The sequence below is a fragment of the Microplitis demolitor genome, chromosome 7 (genome assembly GCF_026212275.2).
Source record: "Microplitis demolitor isolate Queensland-Clemson2020A chromosome 7, iyMicDemo2.1a, whole genome shotgun sequence".
In the NCBI taxonomy this organism is placed as follows: domain Eukaryota; kingdom Metazoa; phylum Arthropoda; class Insecta; order Hymenoptera; family Braconidae; genus Microplitis; species Microplitis demolitor.
The window spans coordinates 1,753,106-1,773,198 of NC_068551.1; the positions used below are offsets into that span (position 1 = coordinate 1,753,106).

General features: G+C 33.6%; 5 protein-coding genes across 7 annotated transcripts; 2 read left to right on the forward strand and 3 right to left on the reverse strand.

Moving 5' to 3' along the window:
- Positions 1-66: 66 nt before the first annotated feature.
- Positions 67-1,627, reverse strand: LOC103570959 (ubiquitin recognition factor in ER-associated degradation protein 1). Its single transcript, XM_008548883.2, has 5 exons — positions 1,490-1,627; positions 1,283-1,388; positions 1,065-1,219; positions 324-878; positions 67-209 (listed from the first exon to the last, which is right to left on the reverse strand). Exons 1-5 carry the CDS (start codon positions 1,490-1,492, stop codon positions 141-143), a joined length of 888 nt encoding a protein of 295 aa, XP_008547105.1. The 5' UTR covers positions 1,493-1,627; the 3' UTR covers positions 67-140.
- Positions 1,628-1,864: 237 nt separating this feature from the next.
- LOC103571149 (pre-mRNA-splicing factor CWC22 homolog) lies at positions 1,865-4,598 on the reverse strand. Its single transcript, XM_053740434.1, has 2 exons — positions 4,400-4,598; positions 1,865-4,302 (listed from the first exon to the last, which is right to left on the reverse strand). Exon 2 carries the CDS (start codon positions 4,240-4,242, stop codon positions 1,969-1,971), a length of 2,274 nt encoding a protein of 757 aa, XP_053596409.1. The 5' UTR covers positions 4,243-4,302; positions 4,400-4,598; the 3' UTR covers positions 1,865-1,968.
- A 54-nt stretch (positions 4,599-4,652) lies between these two features.
- Positions 4,653-8,492, forward strand: LOC103570961 (chromosome-associated kinesin KIF4). Of its 2 annotated transcripts, XM_053740432.1 has the most exons (5): positions 4,653-4,710; positions 4,867-4,958; positions 5,041-5,337; positions 5,408-8,270; positions 8,349-8,492. In XM_053740432.1, exons 3-5 carry the CDS (start codon positions 5,115-5,117, stop codon positions 8,365-8,367), a joined length of 3,105 nt encoding a protein of 1,034 aa, XP_053596407.1. In that variant the 5' UTR covers positions 4,653-4,710; positions 4,867-4,958; positions 5,041-5,114; the 3' UTR covers positions 8,368-8,492. The 2 variants fall into 2 exon arrangements, with proteins under 2 accessions (XP_053596407.1, XP_008547107.1); XM_008548885.3 differs by having other exon boundaries at positions 4,867-5,337.
- A 1,866-nt stretch (positions 8,493-10,358) lies between these two features.
- Positions 10,359-14,685, forward strand: LOC103570962 (transmembrane 9 superfamily member 2). 2 transcript variants are annotated; one of them, XM_008548888.3, is made up of 11 exons: positions 10,359-10,799; positions 10,997-11,064; positions 11,159-11,388; positions 11,879-12,006; positions 12,093-12,536; positions 12,825-12,969; positions 13,042-13,219; positions 13,294-13,453; positions 13,512-13,775; positions 13,845-14,016; positions 14,088-14,685. In XM_008548888.3, exons 1-11 carry the CDS (start codon positions 10,683-10,685, stop codon positions 14,153-14,155), a joined length of 1,974 nt encoding a protein of 657 aa, XP_008547110.1. In that variant the 5' UTR covers positions 10,359-10,682; the 3' UTR covers positions 14,156-14,685. The 2 variants fall into 2 exon arrangements, with proteins under 2 accessions (XP_008547110.1, XP_008547109.1); XM_008548887.3 differs by having other exon boundaries at positions 10,360-10,799; positions 12,813-12,969; positions 14,088-14,684.
- A 688-nt stretch (positions 14,686-15,373) lies between these two features.
- LOC103570963 (apoptotic chromatin condensation inducer in the nucleus) lies at positions 15,374-20,085 on the reverse strand. The gene is made up of 9 exons (XM_008548889.2): positions 19,923-20,085; positions 17,849-19,565; positions 17,708-17,774; positions 17,521-17,637; positions 17,263-17,449; positions 16,979-17,184; positions 16,677-16,907; positions 16,324-16,584; positions 15,374-16,228 (listed from the first exon to the last, which is right to left on the reverse strand). Exons 2-9 carry the CDS (start codon positions 19,561-19,563, stop codon positions 16,109-16,111), a joined length of 2,904 nt encoding a protein of 967 aa, XP_008547111.1. The 5' UTR covers positions 19,564-19,565; positions 19,923-20,085; the 3' UTR covers positions 15,374-16,108.
- Positions 20,086-20,093: the final 8 nt, after the last annotated feature.

Sequence of the window (20,093 nt, forward strand, 5' to 3'; positions counted from 1 at the left end):
TGTAATTTAACAGTTCCAAGGATTGCTTAGTTGTAGATTTTAAATAAAAATTATCACAAATTTTTTTAAAGTAAAAGTCGACAAATTTATTGCCCTAATAAATATTTTTTACTTATCTTATAAAATATAATTATAAAAATTTATTTTCTAGATTTACGTAATGAAAATCCTTCACCAGTGAAAGCTTTAAAATCATCGACGTTTTTTTCCTGTAACAGATTAAATCAAAATTATTAATTACCGGATTTGTTTACTGACTATTATTATTAAGTAAAAAAAAATATATACATATATATATATATATATATGTATAATGAACTTACATCTTTACTATTATTAATCGATTTGATGTTACGTAAAAAGTTAAGTGTTCCAATTTTATAATCGTAGTCAGGAATTCCACGAACGTAAACCGGCTTCGGAACTTGAACTTCCGAAGGCCCAGAATCTTTGCGTTTTTTACCATCGAGTCTATTTCCCTGTCCTTGGAATGCGAAGAATTCCGTAGACTCTGGCATCAAGTCAGCTGGATCTATTTGTTCCTCTTGTTTTTTCTGTTCCTGTCTCTCTGGCTCTTTGTAACCGACAGGCGGAGCGAATTCGACGTTCATGTCGCACTCGATGATAGAAACAGCTGGTCCAGGTCGGGTCTCCAATACACACATCTCGTATATCCTCTGGTTGTACTGAATAGCGACAATGTCTCCAGTTGTCAAGCAAGCAAAGCTGCGCAGTCCGTTTTCCAAAACAGCCTTGGGGTTTGTTATGTCCAGGAAATCCTCAGACTGGGGCTGGAATCGCGCGTAAGTTGCTACTGGCAATGAAACACTTTCGATGTTTATTATCTCGCTTTCTTCGAGTAACAAATTGTGCATCATCTATCAAAAGTAAATAAATTGACAATTAAAATCTTATAAATGAATGTTAACGTACCAGACATGAGACAATTTATAAATTTTGAGTAAATTAATTAAAATGAAATTTTAAAAAATTTTCATCTGTCAGTTAGATTCAGTCACAAAATATTTGAATGTCATGATTAAATAAATTTTTAAAAACTATACCCAGTATGGAAGATAAACTTTTCCTTCGTCAGCAACAAACTCCAAGACACCACAATGTGTCACACGATTTGTTTTTTTATTCGTCAATTTAAATAACATCGGGTAGACGATATTCAATCTTGTCAACTGTTCCAAGGCTGAGGGCGGCATGATAACTAAGAAATTAAAATTTAATTAGCAAAAAAGAATTAATTGCTGACTATTCAAATCAAACATACTTTTTCCTCCACGTTCGACGTCTTGTCTCTCATTCCCTGGAAACATCGAGACTGAAAAACACTTGTACTGAGTATTAAAAGGCCTCGGGAACATATTAAACGCAAACTAAAAAATAATAATACATTTTATTATTTATTTTCACATTTTTCTAACCTGTACAAATATTTATCACCTAATTTTTTATAATTAATTTAAAATTTACGTACCATTCTGATTTTTTTTATCTGATCCTCTGATTACTTATTAATTTTATTTTTAAATAATTATTTAAATTAATTTATAAAAAAATAAATTCAAATTTAAGAAGTGCTTTGTAATGACTTAAAACTTTTGTATTAACCTCTAACTATTTATAAACATAAATATAAATATTTTTTTAGATAAGTTAAGAGGGCGCTGTTTCAAGATCCTGAAGTTAACCGACGTCTGATAATTTTTTGAATTTTTTTTTCAAAACGATAAATTATAAAAAAATAATATTTGAAAAAATTTTCTAATTTTTAATTGTCTGCTAACTTCAGAGTCGTGCTGTTTCTATGAGCAAATTTTTAAATTTATAAATAATAAAAAATATAAAAATGAATGTTTAAAAAATAATTTTATTTAAATATAATCAGTTACAATAATAATAATAGTAGTGTTTTATTTTACAAAAAAATATTTACAGATGCAAAGTAACGTCAATTTATTTACTTTTTTTCTTTTTTTTCAAAGATTTTTTATCGCTTTCAGTAACTCTTTTTTTAACTTTTTTCTCAGGTTTCTTTTGTATTTTCTTGGTATTCTTCTTTCTCTTCTTCTTCTTCTTCTTTTTTTCTTCCTCGGACGATGAAGAATCAGATGACTCTGAAGAAGAGTCGGAGGAAGAGCTTGACGAAGATGAAGACGAAGACGACGAAGTAGACGACGAGCTGGCATCAGAGCTGGACTTTTTCAAAGTTTCTATGATGGCCGGAGGAGCGGCTGTTGGCTTAGGCCTGGACTTCAAATGCTCACGGAGGTCGTCGGTCAGTCCTCCCAAACCGATGGAAGTGAAGAAGTTTATAGCGAATCTAGTTTTCTTGGGATCGTCCCGTGGGAATAATCCTTCGAATGCCTCTTGAAGCGTGACATCTTTCACCCGGTCGTTCAGTTTCTTCAGCCCCATGTACTCGGACAGCTCTTGGAAGAGAATTTTAATAAAGACACGGCTACTGCTGGTAGTGTCTTCTTCATTTAAATGAATGCAGTTCAAGACGACCCATGATATCGAGTCAGTAAACAGCAAGTGCGCGAAAAACTTGGCCACGTTCCTCAGCTTGTTCATGTCTAGCCTGTGGATGGTGTCGTAGGATTCCTTAAAAATTTCCTCGAAGGGAGTTATGTAAATTTTATTGATTGCGCAGAACCGCCCAGCAAGAAGTCCATAGAATTTTTCATAAGTCCGCATCTCTGCACAGCAATCAAGAAACATGTGACACAGTTCCCTCTCTTGTCCAGGTTTCAACTGCATTTTCATAAGCTTGTGCGCACATTCCTCGAAGTCTAATGACGAGTGAATAGTTAGATAAATAGTCCTTCTAAGTGCCGTCAAATTGGTCTCAGTGTTATCCAAAATAACGTCTTTTTTGTCAGCATCTTCAGCGCCGCTGTCCTCTTCATCAGAACTGCCCTCTTCCTCGCCACTGGCATCACTGTCATCGGTGTCTAAAATTTCTTTTATCAGCTCTTTGTATTTCTCTTCATTCTTGATGTATTCTTCATCAAATCTAAAGACGTTCAGAATATCTTCTGACTCAAGTTTGTCATCCAGCTGGAGCAAATGAATTATTTGCTCGTCTTCTTCTACAAGATCTAGTTCTTCTGGTATTGATACATGATCTTTAAACCCGTCCTTCCGGATCTGAAACATTACCTCGATCATATATTGGACTCTCTTGTCCAGACTGCCCTCGTGCAGAATATTTCGTAACAATTCGAAAATTCCCACAATACCCTGCTTAGAAATTTCGGTCAATTTTTGACCGCATTCTTTCAGCAGGGCAATGGCAACTTCCACTGAGTCATCCGTAGGGCTGTCCAGCAAGAGAGTCAACAGCTGCAGAACGAGTATTTCATGTGCTACTCGTTGATTCACCAAATGTGAAATGAAAGTCCCAGACGATACACACAGAGCTTTGTCATTTCTCCTGAAGCCTCTTTTAAACTGATTAGTCAGACGTTTTAAGATCAACTCTCCAATATTAGGAAACTTTGAATTTATTATTGCAGTAAGCGCAGCATATATTGGAGTAAATGTCGGAGAAGCAGCTTGGGCCTGAATAATAGACCTGGCCAATAAGCCTCTGCCTCTAACAATATTTTCATGCAGCAATTCTCTGGTGATGAGTCCGATGTTTGAAGTATTTACTTTGTTGATGTACCCGTGAATTGACTTCTTCAAAGCTTCCCAGGCGATACGTTGGTACGCAGCTGATGACTTGTCCGTGATTTCCGCTTGCATCATCTTTAATTTAGCTGGAGGTATGTACGCACCACCTGTTTTTGACGTCAGAAGATCAACAGTACGTTTCTGAGCACGCGGGATACTGCCCAATTCCTCGTCCTGTATAATTTTGTCAGCTTTTTCATTTTTCTTGTCATTATTGTCATCCCTCTCTCTACGCTTCCGCCTCTCATTCTGACGATCCGGAGTCATCCTTCTAGACCTTTTTTCATAACTCCAGTCATTGTCCCAGTACCTTCTGTGCTCGTGCTGTTCGTCGTCTCTCCTTCTGTGTTCATGTTGTTCGTCGTCTCTCCTTCTGTGTTCATATTGTTCGTCGTCTCTCCTTCTGTGTTCATGCTGTTCGTCATCTCTTCTTCTGTGCTCATATTGTTCGTCGTCTCTCCTCCTCTTAGAACGTGAGTGTGAATCTCTGTCTGATTTACGATCTTTGTCTCGTCGACGTTGCTCAACTGGACTTTCTTGACGATCCATTATTGTCAATAAATTAACCAACAATTAACAACAAATTAATTACCAATTTTCCTCCAACTTCTGAAATAATTAAAACAAATAAATAAATAATTAATAAACTAATTACTTATCAAAAAATTAAATTGTTGAAAACGTGTTGTTGAGGTTATCAACTTACAAACAATTAGCGCCAGTTACTTTTGCTACATGAATTTATCTAATTAAATGCACTTTGATAAATTATTCACTTCCTAAATAATTTACAATTATTTAAATATTAAATAAATTGTTTTTCACTTTGTGCGTTCATCTGCTTACAAACTTTGCTGAGAAATAAATTATGACAACGTTCACGTTGAAATACGTTTATTTAATTTTTTTTTTCATGACATCTAGATGTCAGCACTGGTGTTGTTTCTATTTGAATATAAACAAGATGAGAGCGAATGTAGCAGACATCAGACAAATTTAAAATTATAAATAAATAGAGTAAATAATTTATAAAAAATACACTTATTAATATTTGAATTTTTTTAAATTTTAATTTATTAATTATTTACTCTATTTATTAATAATTTAAAATTTGTCTGGTCTGCTACTTCACACTCATTAAATAAAGTAAACAATTTTTTTTTTAATTGGCAGCATTGAAGAAACATCAGTTGGTACCAAAAACCGTTGATATTTTTTAAATCTAGCAACCACAACCACGCCGGTTCACAAACTCAAGTTATCAGGTGATGATGTCCATTGTTCGTAAATTATTTAATAACTCGTTTTAATTTTTATTGTTAATTAAAATAGTTTTTTTATATCCAGTGAACATAAATAAAATATTAAGTGACAAAATTTTTAATTAATCATCAAGCGGTTTCATAAATAAATTAAGAAAAATGAGTGATGACACAGTACGTGTTGCTGTCCGGGTCAGACCATTGATACAATCAGAAGTAGACCGTGGCTGTCAGAATTGTCTAAATGTTATCTCGGCTATAAATCAAGTCAATGTCCGGAATGACAGAGCATTCACATACAACCACGTGTTCGGACCCGAGTCCAGTCAAGATGAATTTTATGAGACTGCAGTCAAAGGCATGATTGAAAAACTGTTTAAAGGTAACTATAAAGAGCTACTAATTTATGAATCAATATTTAATTGTAAATTAATTTTTTAAATTTATCCTAGGGTACAACGTCACCATTTTGGCTTATGGCCAAACAGGAAGTGGCAAGACGCATTCAATGGGTACCAGCTATACTGCTGGACAGTCTATGGGTGTCATACCAAGATCAGTCAAAGATATTTTTAATTGCATTGATTCTAATGATGAATACAACTATCGTGTGACAGTCTCGTTCATGGAATTGTATAATGAGCAGCTCTACGACCTGCTCGCGGATAAAAGTCGTCGCGATTGTATTGTTGACATCAGGGAAGACGTCAATAAGGAGATAAAAATCATTGGAGTGACGGAGAAAGAAGTCAACACTGCTGAAGAAGCTCTTAATTTGCTGACACACGGGTCCCAAGGTCGGGCTACTGGATCTACGGCCATGAACGATCAAAGTAGTAGGAGTCATGCCATCTTTTCGATGACAGTATTCCAGGAACCTAAAGATAATCCTGCGAATGCCACCACTGCTAAGTTTCATTTAGTAGATCTTGCTGGATCTGAGCGAAGTAAAAAGACTCAGGCTACTGGTGATCGGTTTAAGGAAGGAGTTAACATCAACAAAGGTCTCCTAGCTCTAGGAAATGTAATCTCTCAATTAGGAGACAGTGCTGCTAATTCATTTGTTGTATACCGGGACAGCAAATTAACGAGACTTCTTCAGGATTCTCTGGGTGGAAATTCGATTACTTTGATGATCGCTTGTGTCAGTCCAGCTGATTATAATTTAGATGAGACTTTAAGTACTCTGAGATACGCTGACCGAGCAAAGAAAATTAAAAATAAACCAGTTGTCAATCAGGATCCAACTGCAGCTAAAATTAATTTGCTTCAAGAAGAAGTAATTAATCTAAGACTGGCTTTGGCGGGTAAAGTGCCGCTTCAAGAATGCCCTCCAGAGCACGCGGATTTGCTGGATAAAACCAAAGCACTGCAAAAAACATTACGCGAGCTGATGGAGAAGTTTAATACTCAAATGTTGGAGACCATGTACATGAATGAACGAGCTGAGCTCGCTGAGAATGCTAAGGAAAAAATTTATGACGGTATGATGAAAATATTAGAGGAACTGAACGATATTTTAAAAGACCAATCGCTTGATAAAATTTATCTTGATACTTTGATGGGTATCAAGATGAAAATACATGAACTACTTAATGAACAAAAGAAAATAAATAGTGAAATTCATGAGCACGTATCATTGGAGCATATTCCTAGTACCAAGCCACAGGATTCAACTGCTGATACCAATGGAGAACAGCACAGTTTCAATGGCAGCATTAATTTGGATGAAGAACATGCGGAACATACCTTCAGACAAGCTGAGAGGAACAACGAAGTACAGAACGTAAACCGGGAACTCGCTGTCAAGGAAGAATTGATTGCTCGGCTGCTCAATAATGCTTCGCAAATCGCAGAGCATACTAAAGAAGTCCAGGAAATGGAGTTGGAGATAAAAAATCTGCAAGCGGAGAAAGACAAACTCATGCAGACGCTGGAAAACGTCCAAGCCAACTCGGCAAGTGCTAAACTAGCGGAGGCTCGTCGGAAAAAAGTCCAGGAGCTGGAGAAGAAAATCTCTGAGTTGACGCGCAAGTGTGCAGACCACAATCGTGTTATAAAGCAAAAAGAAAAATCTGATCAGCAGGTAAAGAATCTCACCAATGAAATTCAGGCTCTCAAGCAAACGAGAGTTAAATTAATCAGGGAAATGCGCAAAGAAGCTGATAAATTTTCTCAGTACAAACTGCAGCGTGAAAAGGAAATTTACAAATTGAAAGATCAAGATCGCAAAAGACAAAATCAAATGAATCGAATGGAGAATCAGTACAGCAAGCAGCAGAATGTCTATAAGAGAAAAATTCAAGAGTATGCGGCATTGAACAAGCGATTAAAAGATTCTTTAGAGCTGCAGTCCAAAGCTCAACAGCGCAGAGAAAAAAATAATAGCGCGAAAGAAGGAATCGAGACGCTAATCACCAGAGAAATCAAGGAAATTCGTAACAGAACCAACTGCGAGTGTTCTATCGAAAAATTTATGGAAGATCGCAAGAGTTATACCAAGTTGCTGCAACAACTCAACAGTCAGTTAACAGATGGGTCCAAGAGGGAGAACCTTGAAGAAGAAATAAATGACGTCAAAGAAGTCATTGAAGTTCTCAATATTCAAATTGCTGCGCTCCAGAAGCAGTTGATGGAAGGTGATAAAAAAAAATTAAGTTCTCGGTGGCCGGAGATGACATCGATGGGTGACTACAAGACGGCCTTAAAAATTGCCATTGACCTCATCGCTGATAATCACCGTGAGAATTGGGCCAAACTTGATGATTACGAGACGATTAAAAATAAATATAAGGAACTGGAAATGAAGCATGATCAAAAATTGATGGACTGTCGGCAGCTACAACTACAGAATGACAATTTGAAACGAGAGCTAGAAGAGTTGAAGCAGAGGCCTGAAATCTTGGGCTTAGCAAAAAAAAAAAAAACAAGTATATCAAAAATAAAACCCGTGCTTCAACAGTCATTTAATGAAACCTTTGAGGATGATAGTATAATGGAATTTGATGACGATGAAAAAGACCCAGATTGGTATTTGACTCCGAAAGTTCGCCGGACCAGAAACATCCTCCAAGTCGTCGACGGACGAGATATTTCTGGAGAGAATAATTTGAAAAGATCTTCCAACGGTGAACTTAAATGCTCTTGTATCAAATCAAATTGTATGTCACGGCTCTGCAAGTGCAGAAAAAATTCCGAAGTTTGCAGTGCCCAGTGCGGCTGCTCCAGCAATTGTCAAAACAGAGACCCAGATAAAACTGGACATAACTTTTTCCCAGCTGATATTGAAACTGCGGTTGAAATTAAACGTTCCAGGTAAATTATTTACTCATTTATTTATTTTATTTCTAAAATTATTATCTTTTATTAATTACGTACTTTTTTTTGTTGCAGAATCGATACTGAAAATTGAAAACTAAATGTGATTGATATTAATAATTATTTTTTTAACTAATTCTATGTACAAATAAGTAATTTAAAAATAATTTTATTGTTCATTGAACTTCGATATGATTTAATAATAAAATTTACAATTTTTTATGATTAAAAAAAAATAATTATAGTTTTATATTAAATATTAAATGTCAAAATCAATTATCTTTGGAAGTACCAGGAGATGGATCTTTCTGTGATGCCAGTTCTGATAATTCTTCAGCAAAAGATCTCTGACTTCTGGTTCTCTTGGGCCTCAGAGGGTCTTTGGGAGGTCTCTCAGATTCTTTCAAATGAGGGTGAAAAGCCGTGAGTCTGTTGATTATGTGGTTTGATTTAAACTTCTCCGCAGAAGCAGAAGTTCCTCCTCCGTCTTCATCGTCACTGTCGTCTCTGATGAACCGCAACTTCTTACGTAAATTCGGTAACTTACTTTTAGGAGCTTCTGCAGAGTCATCAGCGTCGGAACTCAGGACAGCAGAATTCATTTCTTCAAGACGTCTTCTACACTCAATGTCATACGACGTAGAAATAAGTGAACCACGAACGCGTTTTATCGCCAGCTTTTCCACCACATACTCGTACTCATTATTCGCACAACCGGAGAACGAAACTCTTCTAGACCTTTTGGGAAATAATCTGCGGTACAATTTCACAAAAAAATTAACTTCTTCCTCTTCTTCGTCGCTATCACTCATTCTCTAGTATTTTATATATTTAAATATCTATTTTAATTATTAATTTTCGCAATTGTAATTTTTGGTAAATTTTGACATTTATTTTAAATCAATTTATTCTAAGGTACTGGCAGTAACTTCATGTCTATCAGCACAAGGTTCATGTGTAATTTAAATTCTTAAGGCTGGGCCATACTTACCGACTTTGAATTTTTTTTTAATTTATCAATCGATTGTTATTACAGAAATTTTTATAGTTTTTGAAAAAATATCTGGCAAATTTTTCTGAAAAATTTACATCCGTCAGTTTTTAATACTGGGTTTTTTTTATCGTAATTTAAATAAATATCACTATATATAGATATACCAGCAATAATAATTCAAACCTGGTTTGAAAAACTGGCCCTCATTGCAAATGATACTGAAATTAATGAGCGTAAATGTAGCAGACAAATTTAAAATTATAAATAAATAAAGTAAATAATTAATAAAATTAAATTTCAAAAAATGCGCATTTAAAAAATTTTGGAATTACTAAATGTATTTTTTTAAATATGAGTTTTTAAATTATTTATTCTGTTTATTTAAAATGAAAATTTGTCTGCTACGTTCACACTCGTTGAAGTTAGCTGCTAATAATTTGTTAATTTTTTTTGAAACGATAAATTAAAAAAAAAAACATTTTAAAAAATTGCACCTGTAGTTTTTTTAATTTTCTACATGTGCATATTTGAGTTTTTTTTTTTATAATTAATTTAAAAAACCAAAATTCTAAAGTTTTTAATTATCTGTCAACAGAATCACAATTGCAATTATGTAAAACAGAATGTCGGCAAAGTAAATTTGAATTAAAAGTTACAAACTTCATAATTAAGTTCATATATTATGAATATATTTAAAAAAATAAAATCAATTTTTATTTTTTGTTAAAAATAAAAAAAAAAAATTTAGAAATAATTTTTCAAAAGACTGGGGACTGTGTCATTTTTTAAAAATAATGATTTTCAACTGTCATAAATTTAAGTAATAAAGTAAATAATTATAGTTGCAAGTGCATTAATTTTAACAATTTAAATATTTAAAATTAAAAATTTTTGAATATTATTTTTAAATACTGTGACAATTTATCAACAATAAGACAGGAAATAAAATTTAAATTTTTGATAAAATAAAGCAGGAAATCAGTTGGGAAAAAATAGTGGGAGTAAGAGACGTATTTATATTTATATATACATATATAATGTACATAAATTAAAATTAAAAAAGTTGGAGCTGTATATGTCTCTTATCTCTGATGTTCCAAGAGGTAGACACGTCAGTGTGTTGGTGTCGTAGGTACAGTCCATGACGTGTCATGGCAGCGATTGTGATTGTGGAGCCTACAATTGTGTAGTGGTCATTACGTCGTCTTAGTGAAACTATAATTTTTTTAACCTGACAAATATATTTATAATCACAAGACTTGATAAAAAACAAATTGGTTTGATTTTTATGTAGATATTAAAAGACACTGCGAACAAGTATCAGCATACATCAATTATTTGTTACATTCTCAATACTTATTACTTATACTTACTATTATTATCATTTGATGTAACATCAAGATTATATATGCACCATGTCTTTTCGGCTATTATACATTTTCTCTATAATAAATACTGTATGGACGTTTTATTTGCCGGGCTTAGCGCCGGTTAATTATTGCAAAGTTGGTGAAGGAACTGAAACATGCAAGGTAATTTTTATTTATTTATATATTTATTTACTATTATTCATTTTTTAAAGAACATATTTTATTTTATTTAGTAGTTAGTTTTTATTATTTTAATTTATGGTAATTTTAGCGTGACATAAATTTTATACGCATGATTGAATTATTAAAATATGTCATTGTTATAAAATGATATTAATATTTTTTTAATCTCGTTTCAGTCTGATATCAAATTATACGTTAATCGATTAAATACTGAAGAGTCTGTTATACCTTATGAATATCAATAGTAAGTTTTATTACAACGTTGATAATAAAATTTAATTATTTACTGACTACGGTAATACTGGAGAATATTTAATTTATTTATTATTGTTGTTTAGCTTTGACTTTTGTGTGAGTGATGACAAACAATCACCGGTTGAAAACTTGGGACAAGTTGTCTTTGGTGAACGAATAAGGCCGTCACATTACGAACTGACGTTTATGAAAAACGTAACGTGTCAAAATGTTTGTACAAAAACATACACTGGTGGTGATGGAGAATCTGAGGATAAATTAGATAAATTACGTGAAGGAATACGATTAAATTATCAGCATCATTGGATCGTTGGTTTGTATATTTATTTTATATTATTAATTATTTTTATTGTCAAAGGAATTACGACTTTAATTGACAGTTTATTCGGGATTCTAAACTTCGTATGTGTGATTACATGTGGATGTCAATTCGATATTTTTCACTGTGATACCTGTCATACATTTTTGACGAGAATTTGTAAACAATTTGACGTAAATTTATCACCTAAATTATAATGCAAATTCACTTCGAAATTTTTATACAAATTGTCAGTTGACGGACATTTGACGCAAAATTCAAAAAAATTTTTATTGGGGTTGTTTTCTAGTAAAAAAAGTTATCTCTAAATTGACCGCGAATTTCAGTAGTTTCAATTGTCAAATTTAGTGTCAATTTCAAGCTAAAGTGGCCATCAGGGACCTGTCAATTAAACATCATAAAAGATCTGTTGATAAAAAATATAATAACACTGATCGTATAATACATTGATAAAAATAAATAATAACAATATTATTTTTATCAGATAATATGCCAGTAACGTGGTGTTACCCATTACCAAATGATCCAGAAAAAAAATATTGCAGTACTGGTTTTCCAATGGGATGTTTTCTGCGCGACTCAAGATCTTCCCAAGAAGGCTGTAATCCAAACGTATGTATTTTTAAAATTTACTTATAAATTAAATCGACAAAAATATGAGCTGATTTTTTTATTTTTCATGTTTTGTTTCTTTTTAGTCAATGTACGACAAGCCGAACACACTTTATCTTTTCAATCATGTAGACTTGGAAATAACGTACCACAGCGGAGAGAAAGAAGAGTGGGGCTCAGGATTCAAAGATAATGGTGGCCGAATTATTTCTGTCAAAGTAACGCCGCGTAGTATCAAACATCCTGAGAATGGAGTTGACTGCATGTCCAAGTACCCGCTGGATATTCCGGCTGATAAATTGTCCAAGGACCAGAAGCTGTCAATCACTTACACTTATTCTGTCAAATACGTCAAGGATAATACGATCAAGTGGTCGTCCAGGTGGGATTACATTCTGGAGTCGATGCCGCATACAAATATCCAGTGGTTCAGTATTCTTAACTCATTGGTCATTGTGCTGTTCTTATCTGGAATGGTCGCCATGATCATGCTGCGAACTTTGCACAAAGATATCGCGCGCTACAATCAGGTAAATAATATTTTAAATATTTTTATGACTCATTTACTTATTTTCTTTTAGATACTTCTCTATCACAATATTCAATGACAAAATTCTTTTACAAAACTATTTCTTTTACTAACAAAATAAAATTACAACAAATATTTAAAAATAATAAGGGGTTGGATTATCTGCAATACACTTTTTAAATTAATCTATTTAATTTGAATTTAAAATTATAAATATGTCAAAAGAATTTTGCTACAGGGATTGTGATTTTTGTATGTCTGTGTTGCGATAACGCAGGCTTATTTTCAGATTGAGTCTGGTGAAGATGCACAGGAAGAATTCGGCTGGAAGTTAGTCCACGGTGACGTCTTTAGACCACCGAGAAAAGGAATGTTACTCGCTGTTTTTCTTGGCTCTGGTGTTCAAGTTTTTTTTATGACACTAGTCACACTAGGTACGTCTTTAAAAATTATTCTATTGCTTACTATATAAATATTTAATTTAATTATTTTATTTAAATTAACAGCATTCGCATGTTTGGGTTTTCTTTCACCGGCAAATCGAGGCGCATTAATGACATGTGCTATGGTATTATATGTATGTCTTGGTACACCAGCCGGTTATGTCTCAGCAAGAATTTACAAAAGTTTTGGCGGGGAAAAATGGAAGACGAATGTTTTATTAACAGCAATGTTGAGCCCCGGGTAATTTAAAATTATTAATTATCTAAATAATTTATCAATAATCAGTTAATTTGAATGATAATTTTTTTTTTTAGAATCATCTTCAGTTTATTTTTCATAATGAACTTAATTTTCTGGGCAAAAGGAAGTTCAGCAGCAGTACCCTTTAGTACACTTGTCGCTCTCCTCGCACTGTGGTTCGGAGTATCAGTACCTCTGACATTTGTCGGCGCATACTTTGGATTCAGAAAACGAGTAAGTGTAAAAAATAATTATTTACATGGATAATTACTATATTTTATTATATTTTTAGTCATTAGAACATCCTGTGAGGACAAATCAAATACCTCGTCAAATACCTGAGCAGAGTTTCTACACCCAAGCGATACCTGGAGTTATCATGGGCGGTGTTTTGCCATTCGGGTGTATATTTATACAATTATTCTTCATCCTCAATTCCATATGGTCAAGCCAAATGTACTATATGTTTGGATTTCTATTTTTGGTCTTCTTGATACTTATAATTACATGCTCAGAGACTACGATACTTTTGTGTTATTTCCATTTATGCGCAGAGGTAAATAAAATAACGGCCCCTTAAATAAATATATGAATATAATTGAATATTAATTAATTTGTTTATTAGGATTATCACTGGTGGTGGAGAAGCTTTTTGACATCAGGATTCACGGCGGTTTATCTATTGATTTATTGTATTCATTTCTTTGTAAAAAAACTGAATATCGAAGATGCGACTTCAACATTTTTGTACTTTGGATACACTCTCATCATGGTATTTTTGTTCTTCCTTTTGACGGGTAAGTTGTAATTAATTATCTAATTAGATATTTAAAATAATAATTACTCATGAAAAAAAAAAAATTTGCAGGTTCAATTGGATTCCTTGCGTGTTTCTGGTTTGTAAGAAAAATCTACAGTGTTGTGAAAGTCGATTAGTATTTTAAATTCCCACGGTGAGTTTTAATTTAAATTCCGTGAAAAATAAATAATAACAAAAGTCGTTATCGAAGTTGACAGCAGTTTCAAGGTTTAAATATTTATAAAATTAGTACCTTTTTATTATTAAATCAGTATTTAAATTATTTTGTTACAACGTCACTTTGATAATATATAAATATATATTTTTTACAATTAAATTTTTTATACGCATTTGAAACTGATGTCAACTCGGCATCGCAAAAAAAATTTTGAGTGCAAGGAAAAGTGTGAACGCGTTAATGGAGTGTGACTTAATAATTAATTAACTATAGAAAGCTTTACCTTATTACCAGTTACAAAATTAAATTTTGTTTTCTTCGTTATTTTATTATTTAAAAAAAAAAAGTAAATAACAGATCGTTAGAAAAATTACATGTACAAATTGGAGTCTAAGTAACAGTTAAAATTTCTATTATTATTATTATTATTTGTTTATCATATTAATGAATAAAAATTAATTATAAAATACTAAGCACACTTTAAAATTTTGTAAAATAATCAAATAAATTAATATCATTTTAACTATTAAGTGTTAATATAAATAAATGCTAATCAATAAGAATTTTTAATTATTTATTTATTGATAATTTATAATTCTACACTTATATTTAGTACATGAGACATTTATGTACAGCAGGTTTTAGCACTTAATTATTAATTATTAATGATAACTTTAATTATCTATTTGATTAATATAATTTTTAAATTTAGTATTTAGTAACAAAAAAAAATTGACATTTAACGCTTTGTTACAACGATTAGATAGTGAAAAAACGAGACATTTAATTCATTTACACTTATCACGAACTAACTTATTGTATATTTATTTATAATAATTTTATAACTACGAGTAATTATTTTATTTATAAATTAAAAATCTCTTACTCGCTGTCTGGTGTTATAAAAAAACATAAGTGAAAACAATTTCAATTATTCAAAGTTATTTATAAAATAATTATTGACTTATTTAGTTTAATTATTTAATTATTTAATCAAATTATTGCTAAATTTAAATTCCTGCTGATCTTAAATTTTATAAATGTACTTCTATTATTTTATTTTACGACAATTAATAATTATCAGCTTAAATAACTTTATCATTAATAAATATATATTTATATTTATCAAAAAAAATAATTTTATAAAAAACAAAATCAATATAATCGTCTGGCTTGATTAATTTTTTCAAAATTATATTATTATTTATAGCAAGAAACATTGTTTCGATATAAATATACTTTAATATATTTATCGACTGCTATATTATTTGCTAATACAAAGTCCCACGTTGTGTCCTGACGTTAATGACGAGAATCGCCAAAATCAATATCTGCATATCCGCATACCATTGCGAATTATCGTATAGATTTGAATCAATCACATAATTACCGGCCCGATTCAGGTGAATTCAATGATCGTTTGTGAACCTGTAAGAATCACGTTTTAATGCTAGAGAAACTCCAGGACAGGATATTAATTCAGGAGCGTTCAGGATTATATTGTTTTTTTAAATATCAGACATGCACACATCAGGTGTTTTCCTTTTCCCCATCTTGTAATTAAATTTCCCGCTGACTTTAAAAATAACATCATCCAGAATAAGGAAACAGTTAACGGGAATTGTAAATTTTTTATTGCACGGACGATTAATTGTTTAATGAAAAGTGTAAGCGGTTAATTATTTAAATTCAAATAATTATAGGTGTTATTTTTTAGAGAAATTAAGGCAGGGATTCACTTGATTCGCGTTAGTGAAAAATGTTAAAAAAAAAAAAAAGCTTTTATTAATAAATTTTTGAAGCGCGCATTGATGGTGTCTAGGACAAATTAGCAAAATGTCGATGAAACGAAAGTAAGAAGATAGAGTTAGACTGAAGAGAGGAAAGAGTCAAGATAAGGAAGGGTGTATATTTATTTTCTTGGACTTCGTCGTCGGCGATTATCGCGATTTCTTTCCGCGCGTCTCATCTCCTCCAATCTACGCGCGTGCTCAGCCATATGTTGCCGTCGCATTTCTTCTTTAACAACAATCTAAAAAATTGTATAATTGTTATTACAAATTGAGTATTTTTTTTTTTTTAAGTAATTGCGCAACTAGTACCGTTAAAATAAATGTTTTAACAAACCTGCTCATTAGTGAGCGGTAGCCAATATATGCACGGTGTAGCCTTGGTCTTCCTAAAAAGGTCGTCGAGAAGTTTAGCTGGCGGCGGCTCATCTTCTTTCTTCTTAAACTTCCTCGCCGGTGGTGGCAAGTGTTGATTAGCTACTGGACTGCGACTTCTCTGCCGTCTTTTCTTTTCCATTTCTTTTTTTTCCCGGTCTTTTTCCTTCATCAGATGGTGGCCGTCTTCTTTACCCAGGTCCCATTCTCTCACTACCGTCACCTGTGCGAACATTTTAATTTTAAATAAACATCTAATTACACTACTATTACATAATGATACATATGTATACTATATAAATGTCGATTACTTGCCTTGGTCGTTGAATTTGTTTTCTCATCGCGACCCCATTCCTGCTGCCAAGCGTCTGCTGCTGTCATGGGCTCGGTTTTCCGTAAGGGCACTTGGTCTTTCGATGACTCGCGCGCCTGCTCCATTTCCTCTTTCGTCGCGTATTCAACTTGGAGCTTCTTTGGGTTTGATAGCGGCCAGGAAATGCCATGAAGTGCTTGTCTGGTTTCAAAAGCTTGATCTTCATTCGAGTACTGAAAAATTAATTTTTTTATATTTCTGGAGCTTGATATTGTTCTTTCAGTTTATAATAAAAATAACAAACCTCTACAAAACATTTCGACTTAATTCTATCCATCCAAAAACCATTTTCGACAATACTTCCAGTACGTGATAATAATTCTTTTATTTGATTTAAAGTAAACGGTCGCACTAAATTTTTAATCAATAGTACACTTGTTGGCTGTGCAGGTAATGGACTAGGTGATTTTGGTGGTATATCTTTTACAATTGAAATTTTTCGTCTTGCAGCTAAAAATTAAAACAAATTTTTAAAAAATTATTATTATTAATATCTAACATATATTTATTGAAAACAAATAAATTTACCTATATGATTATCAGATTTAGTAACTTCTAATTTCGTAGCTTCTCCATCTTCCTTCGGCTTTTCCATCGGTCCCTCATTCGCGCTGTGACGCTTCTCCTTTTCTCTGCGTCGATCACGATCCTCATCGTCATCTTTGGACAAGCGAACCTCGCTCATAGACAAGGGTTTAGCTCCAGGTACCAAAGCCTTGTAAATAAAATTTAAAAATAAAGCAAACAAGTTGGAATAATTAAAAGGCGGGTGAAATATCTTAGTACCTTAAGGGAATCTGTTGAAATCGCGAGTGTTGGTGCCGTGTCAGTACTCAGTGTACCCCAGCGACGTCTTTTTGGAATGACAGATGCTTCAACTTGACCACTGCTTACATGGTTCTCCTGCAGCAAAATAAATTATTAGTAATGTTGAAAAAATAATTAGTTAATTATAAGTAATTAAAAAATTTACTTTATTGTGACTGGCGTCATTACCATCGACCTCTGGTTTTTCCGGTTTTTCTGCCGTAACTCGTGAGCTAAAATAAATAAGTAAATAATTAATTTTTATTGAAAAATAAAAAATAAAAAGTATGCAAATATAAAATCTTACAATGATCTTTTTAAATTGACTTTGTTGGGTTTGGTTGAAGCCGGGATCACAGCGGCAGCTTCGGATTTTTCAAGCGGAGGAGTACTGGGCTCTTTAGTATTATTGTGTACCTCGGCATCGATCTCAGCGATGCTGTCATTCTGATGTGACAAAACAATTTCCGTCTCGGGAGAACGATCAGTAGCTTCAGTGGCTTCTTGTGCGAACGGTGACTTCTCCGGAGTAACTTCCAGCTTTATTCCCTCCTCCTCTTTGTCGCTCTTTCTCACTTGGTCGTCATCAGACTCCGGCGTATCGGAATTTGACGAGTCTTGATACTTGTCGCGGTGCTTCCTGCGACTAGTCCTTCGCATCCTCTTTACCTTAGACTTAGGCTTGTCATCGTTTGAATCCGAAGACTGAGATCTCCGTGATTTTTTTTTGTCCTTCTCGTCTTCACTGCTCATGTCTTTGCGAGCTGGCTCTGCCTTAGCTACAACTTCTGGTTGATCTTTAGCCGTACCATCCTTGTCCTCTTCAGGTTTTTCAACCTTCTCATCAGCAACGACTGCCTCTTTTTGTTTCTCACTCTCAACCTCCGGTGACTCGACTGCTGTCTTTACTTCAGTTTCTGTTTTTTCAACATCTTTAGCATGTTTATCACCGATATTTTGTTCTTCAGCTTCTGCAGTCGTTTCTTTAACTTCAACAGCTGGTTCTACAACTTCCGTGGCTGCTTCTCCACTTTCCGTGTTCGTCTCTCCAACTTCCGCGGCTGCTTCTCCAATTTCCGTATCCGTTTTTCCATCTTCTGCAGCAGTTTCTCCGACTTCCGCCATAGTATCTCCAATCTCAGTAGTTGTCTCGACGATACCAGTAGTTAAATCATCAGTCTTAGAGTTATCCGGTTTAGAATCATCAACAGGAACCTTGACATCATTGAGATTGGTGTCGGTATTGATGCAGCTGGTATTCGTAGAGGAATCATTGGTCTCATCATCAATCGTGTCACCACACGGTGGTCTATCTATGTTTTGTTTATCATCAGACAATTCCGCTGAAGCATTTTCGGACGGGAACTCCTTGCAATCACTTACCTCTTCGCCGGAGTCCCGACCAGGGATCGTTGACGAGGGATCATCAGCCGGTTCATCACCAACATTCGTTGTCGTTGTCATCATCTTAAGTGAAGACGACGACGACGACGCTGGTTTTTCGTCAGCCGAATCAGCCTCCTCAGCAATACCGCCCTCGCTGCCGCTCTCCTGCCACTTGCTTGTTCTTTTCCTGCTCAACGACACGTCCGAAGTTTCTGATAAATTTCTCTGTCTGCATAATTTAAGTTTTGGTATCTCGCCGGGTGATGCATCAGCGCGGGCTGCTTTCCAAACCGAGCCACCGTCTTCCATATCTTGATTTTCCTGCTGCTGCTGCTGTTGCTGCTGCTTGTTGGCAACTGACGTGTTATTGTCCGTTGACGATACTTTTTCAGGCTCCTCAATAATCGTTTCGACATTGTCACGATCTTTATTACTGCTATGTAACCGTGTTTTGTACGACGATACTGTTGACTCTTTATCACTGCTCGTTAATGTATCAACGTCATTACTATTTTCACGATCTGGTGATGTCGACGGTGATCTTTTGGCACGTCGACGTGTTGATTTACGTGTCGGTTTCTCAGTTTTTTTTTCTGGCGACGATTTTGATTTATTTCGCTCACTTTTGCGCCTCATATCTATAAATAAATTATTAATATCAATATAGTTACCAATCAATCATCAACAGACTTCATTTTTTTTTTTTTTTTAGACAAACACACGCCTAACTTTGATACCGAACTAAACACTTGGAGCAATGTCTCAATAACTCAACTCTGCGTTAGTCGTGGATTTAAATAGAAGGTAATGTGTAAGTGGAGATTAAAAATAAATGTCGGATATTAAAAATAATAATTGGCGATTAGGTTAGTTTTATTATAAACGAGCGGCGTATTTTTGATCCGTGTTTAAATCCGTATGTACATGGGAAAAAAAAAGTTTGTGGTTATTTTGAATTATTGATGCTGTGTTAAAATTTATGTTTAAGTACTTACTTGTGAAGGTTTATTGACTGTGAGTAATAAATATATTTTATGTTTTGCGCCTTTAGTGATAATTTTTAATAATTATTATTAAACAGATAGACGCTTCTCAAATAATTAAGAATAAAATTTCGCTTGTCTTGGACAATTAACCCGAAACTATGACGATTATGGAGGGAGTAA

Coding starts and splice junctions, on each gene's coding strand:
- LOC103570959 (XM_008548883.2), bottom strand. Junction 1,220..1,282: donor CGTCGAACGTGGAGGAAAAA/GTATGTTTGATT, acceptor TTAATTTCTTAG/TTATCATGCCGCCCTCAGCC. Junction 879..1,064: donor AAGTTTATCTTCCATACTGG/GTATAGTTTTTA, acceptor TACTTTTGATAG/ATGATGCACAATTTGTTACT.
- LOC103571149 (XM_053740434.1), bottom strand. CDS start 4,242: ATGGATCGTCAAGAAAGTCCAGTTGAGCAACGTCGACGAGACAAAGAT.
- LOC103570961 (XM_008548885.3), top strand. CDS start 5,115: ATGAGTGATGACACAGTACGTGTTGCTGTCCGGGTCAGACCATTGATA. Junction 5,338..5,407: donor GATTGAAAAACTGTTTAAAG/GTAACTATAAAG, acceptor AATTTATCCTAG/GGTACAACGTCACCATTTTG.
- LOC103570962 (XM_008548887.3), top strand. CDS start 10,683: ATGTCTTTTCGGCTATTATACATTTTCTCTATAATAAATACTGTATGG. Junction 12,007..12,092: donor AAGAAGGCTGTAATCCAAAC/GTATGTATTTTT, acceptor GTTTCTTTTTAG/TCAATGTACGACAAGCCGAA. Junction 12,970..13,041: donor TATGACACTAGTCACACTAG/GTACGTCTTTAA, acceptor TTAAATTAACAG/CATTCGCATGTTTGGGTTTT.
- LOC103570963 (XM_008548889.2), bottom strand. CDS start 19,563: ATGAGGCGCAAAAGTGAGCGAAATAAATCAAAATCGTCGCCAGAAAAA. Junction 17,775..17,848: donor GTCAATTTAAAAAGATCATT/GTAAGATTTTAT, acceptor TATTTATTTTAG/CTCACGAGTTACGGCAGAAA. Junction 16,908..16,978: donor AGTCGAAATGTTTTGTAGAG/GTTTGTTATTTT, acceptor TTAATTTTTCAG/TACTCGAATGAAGATCAAGC.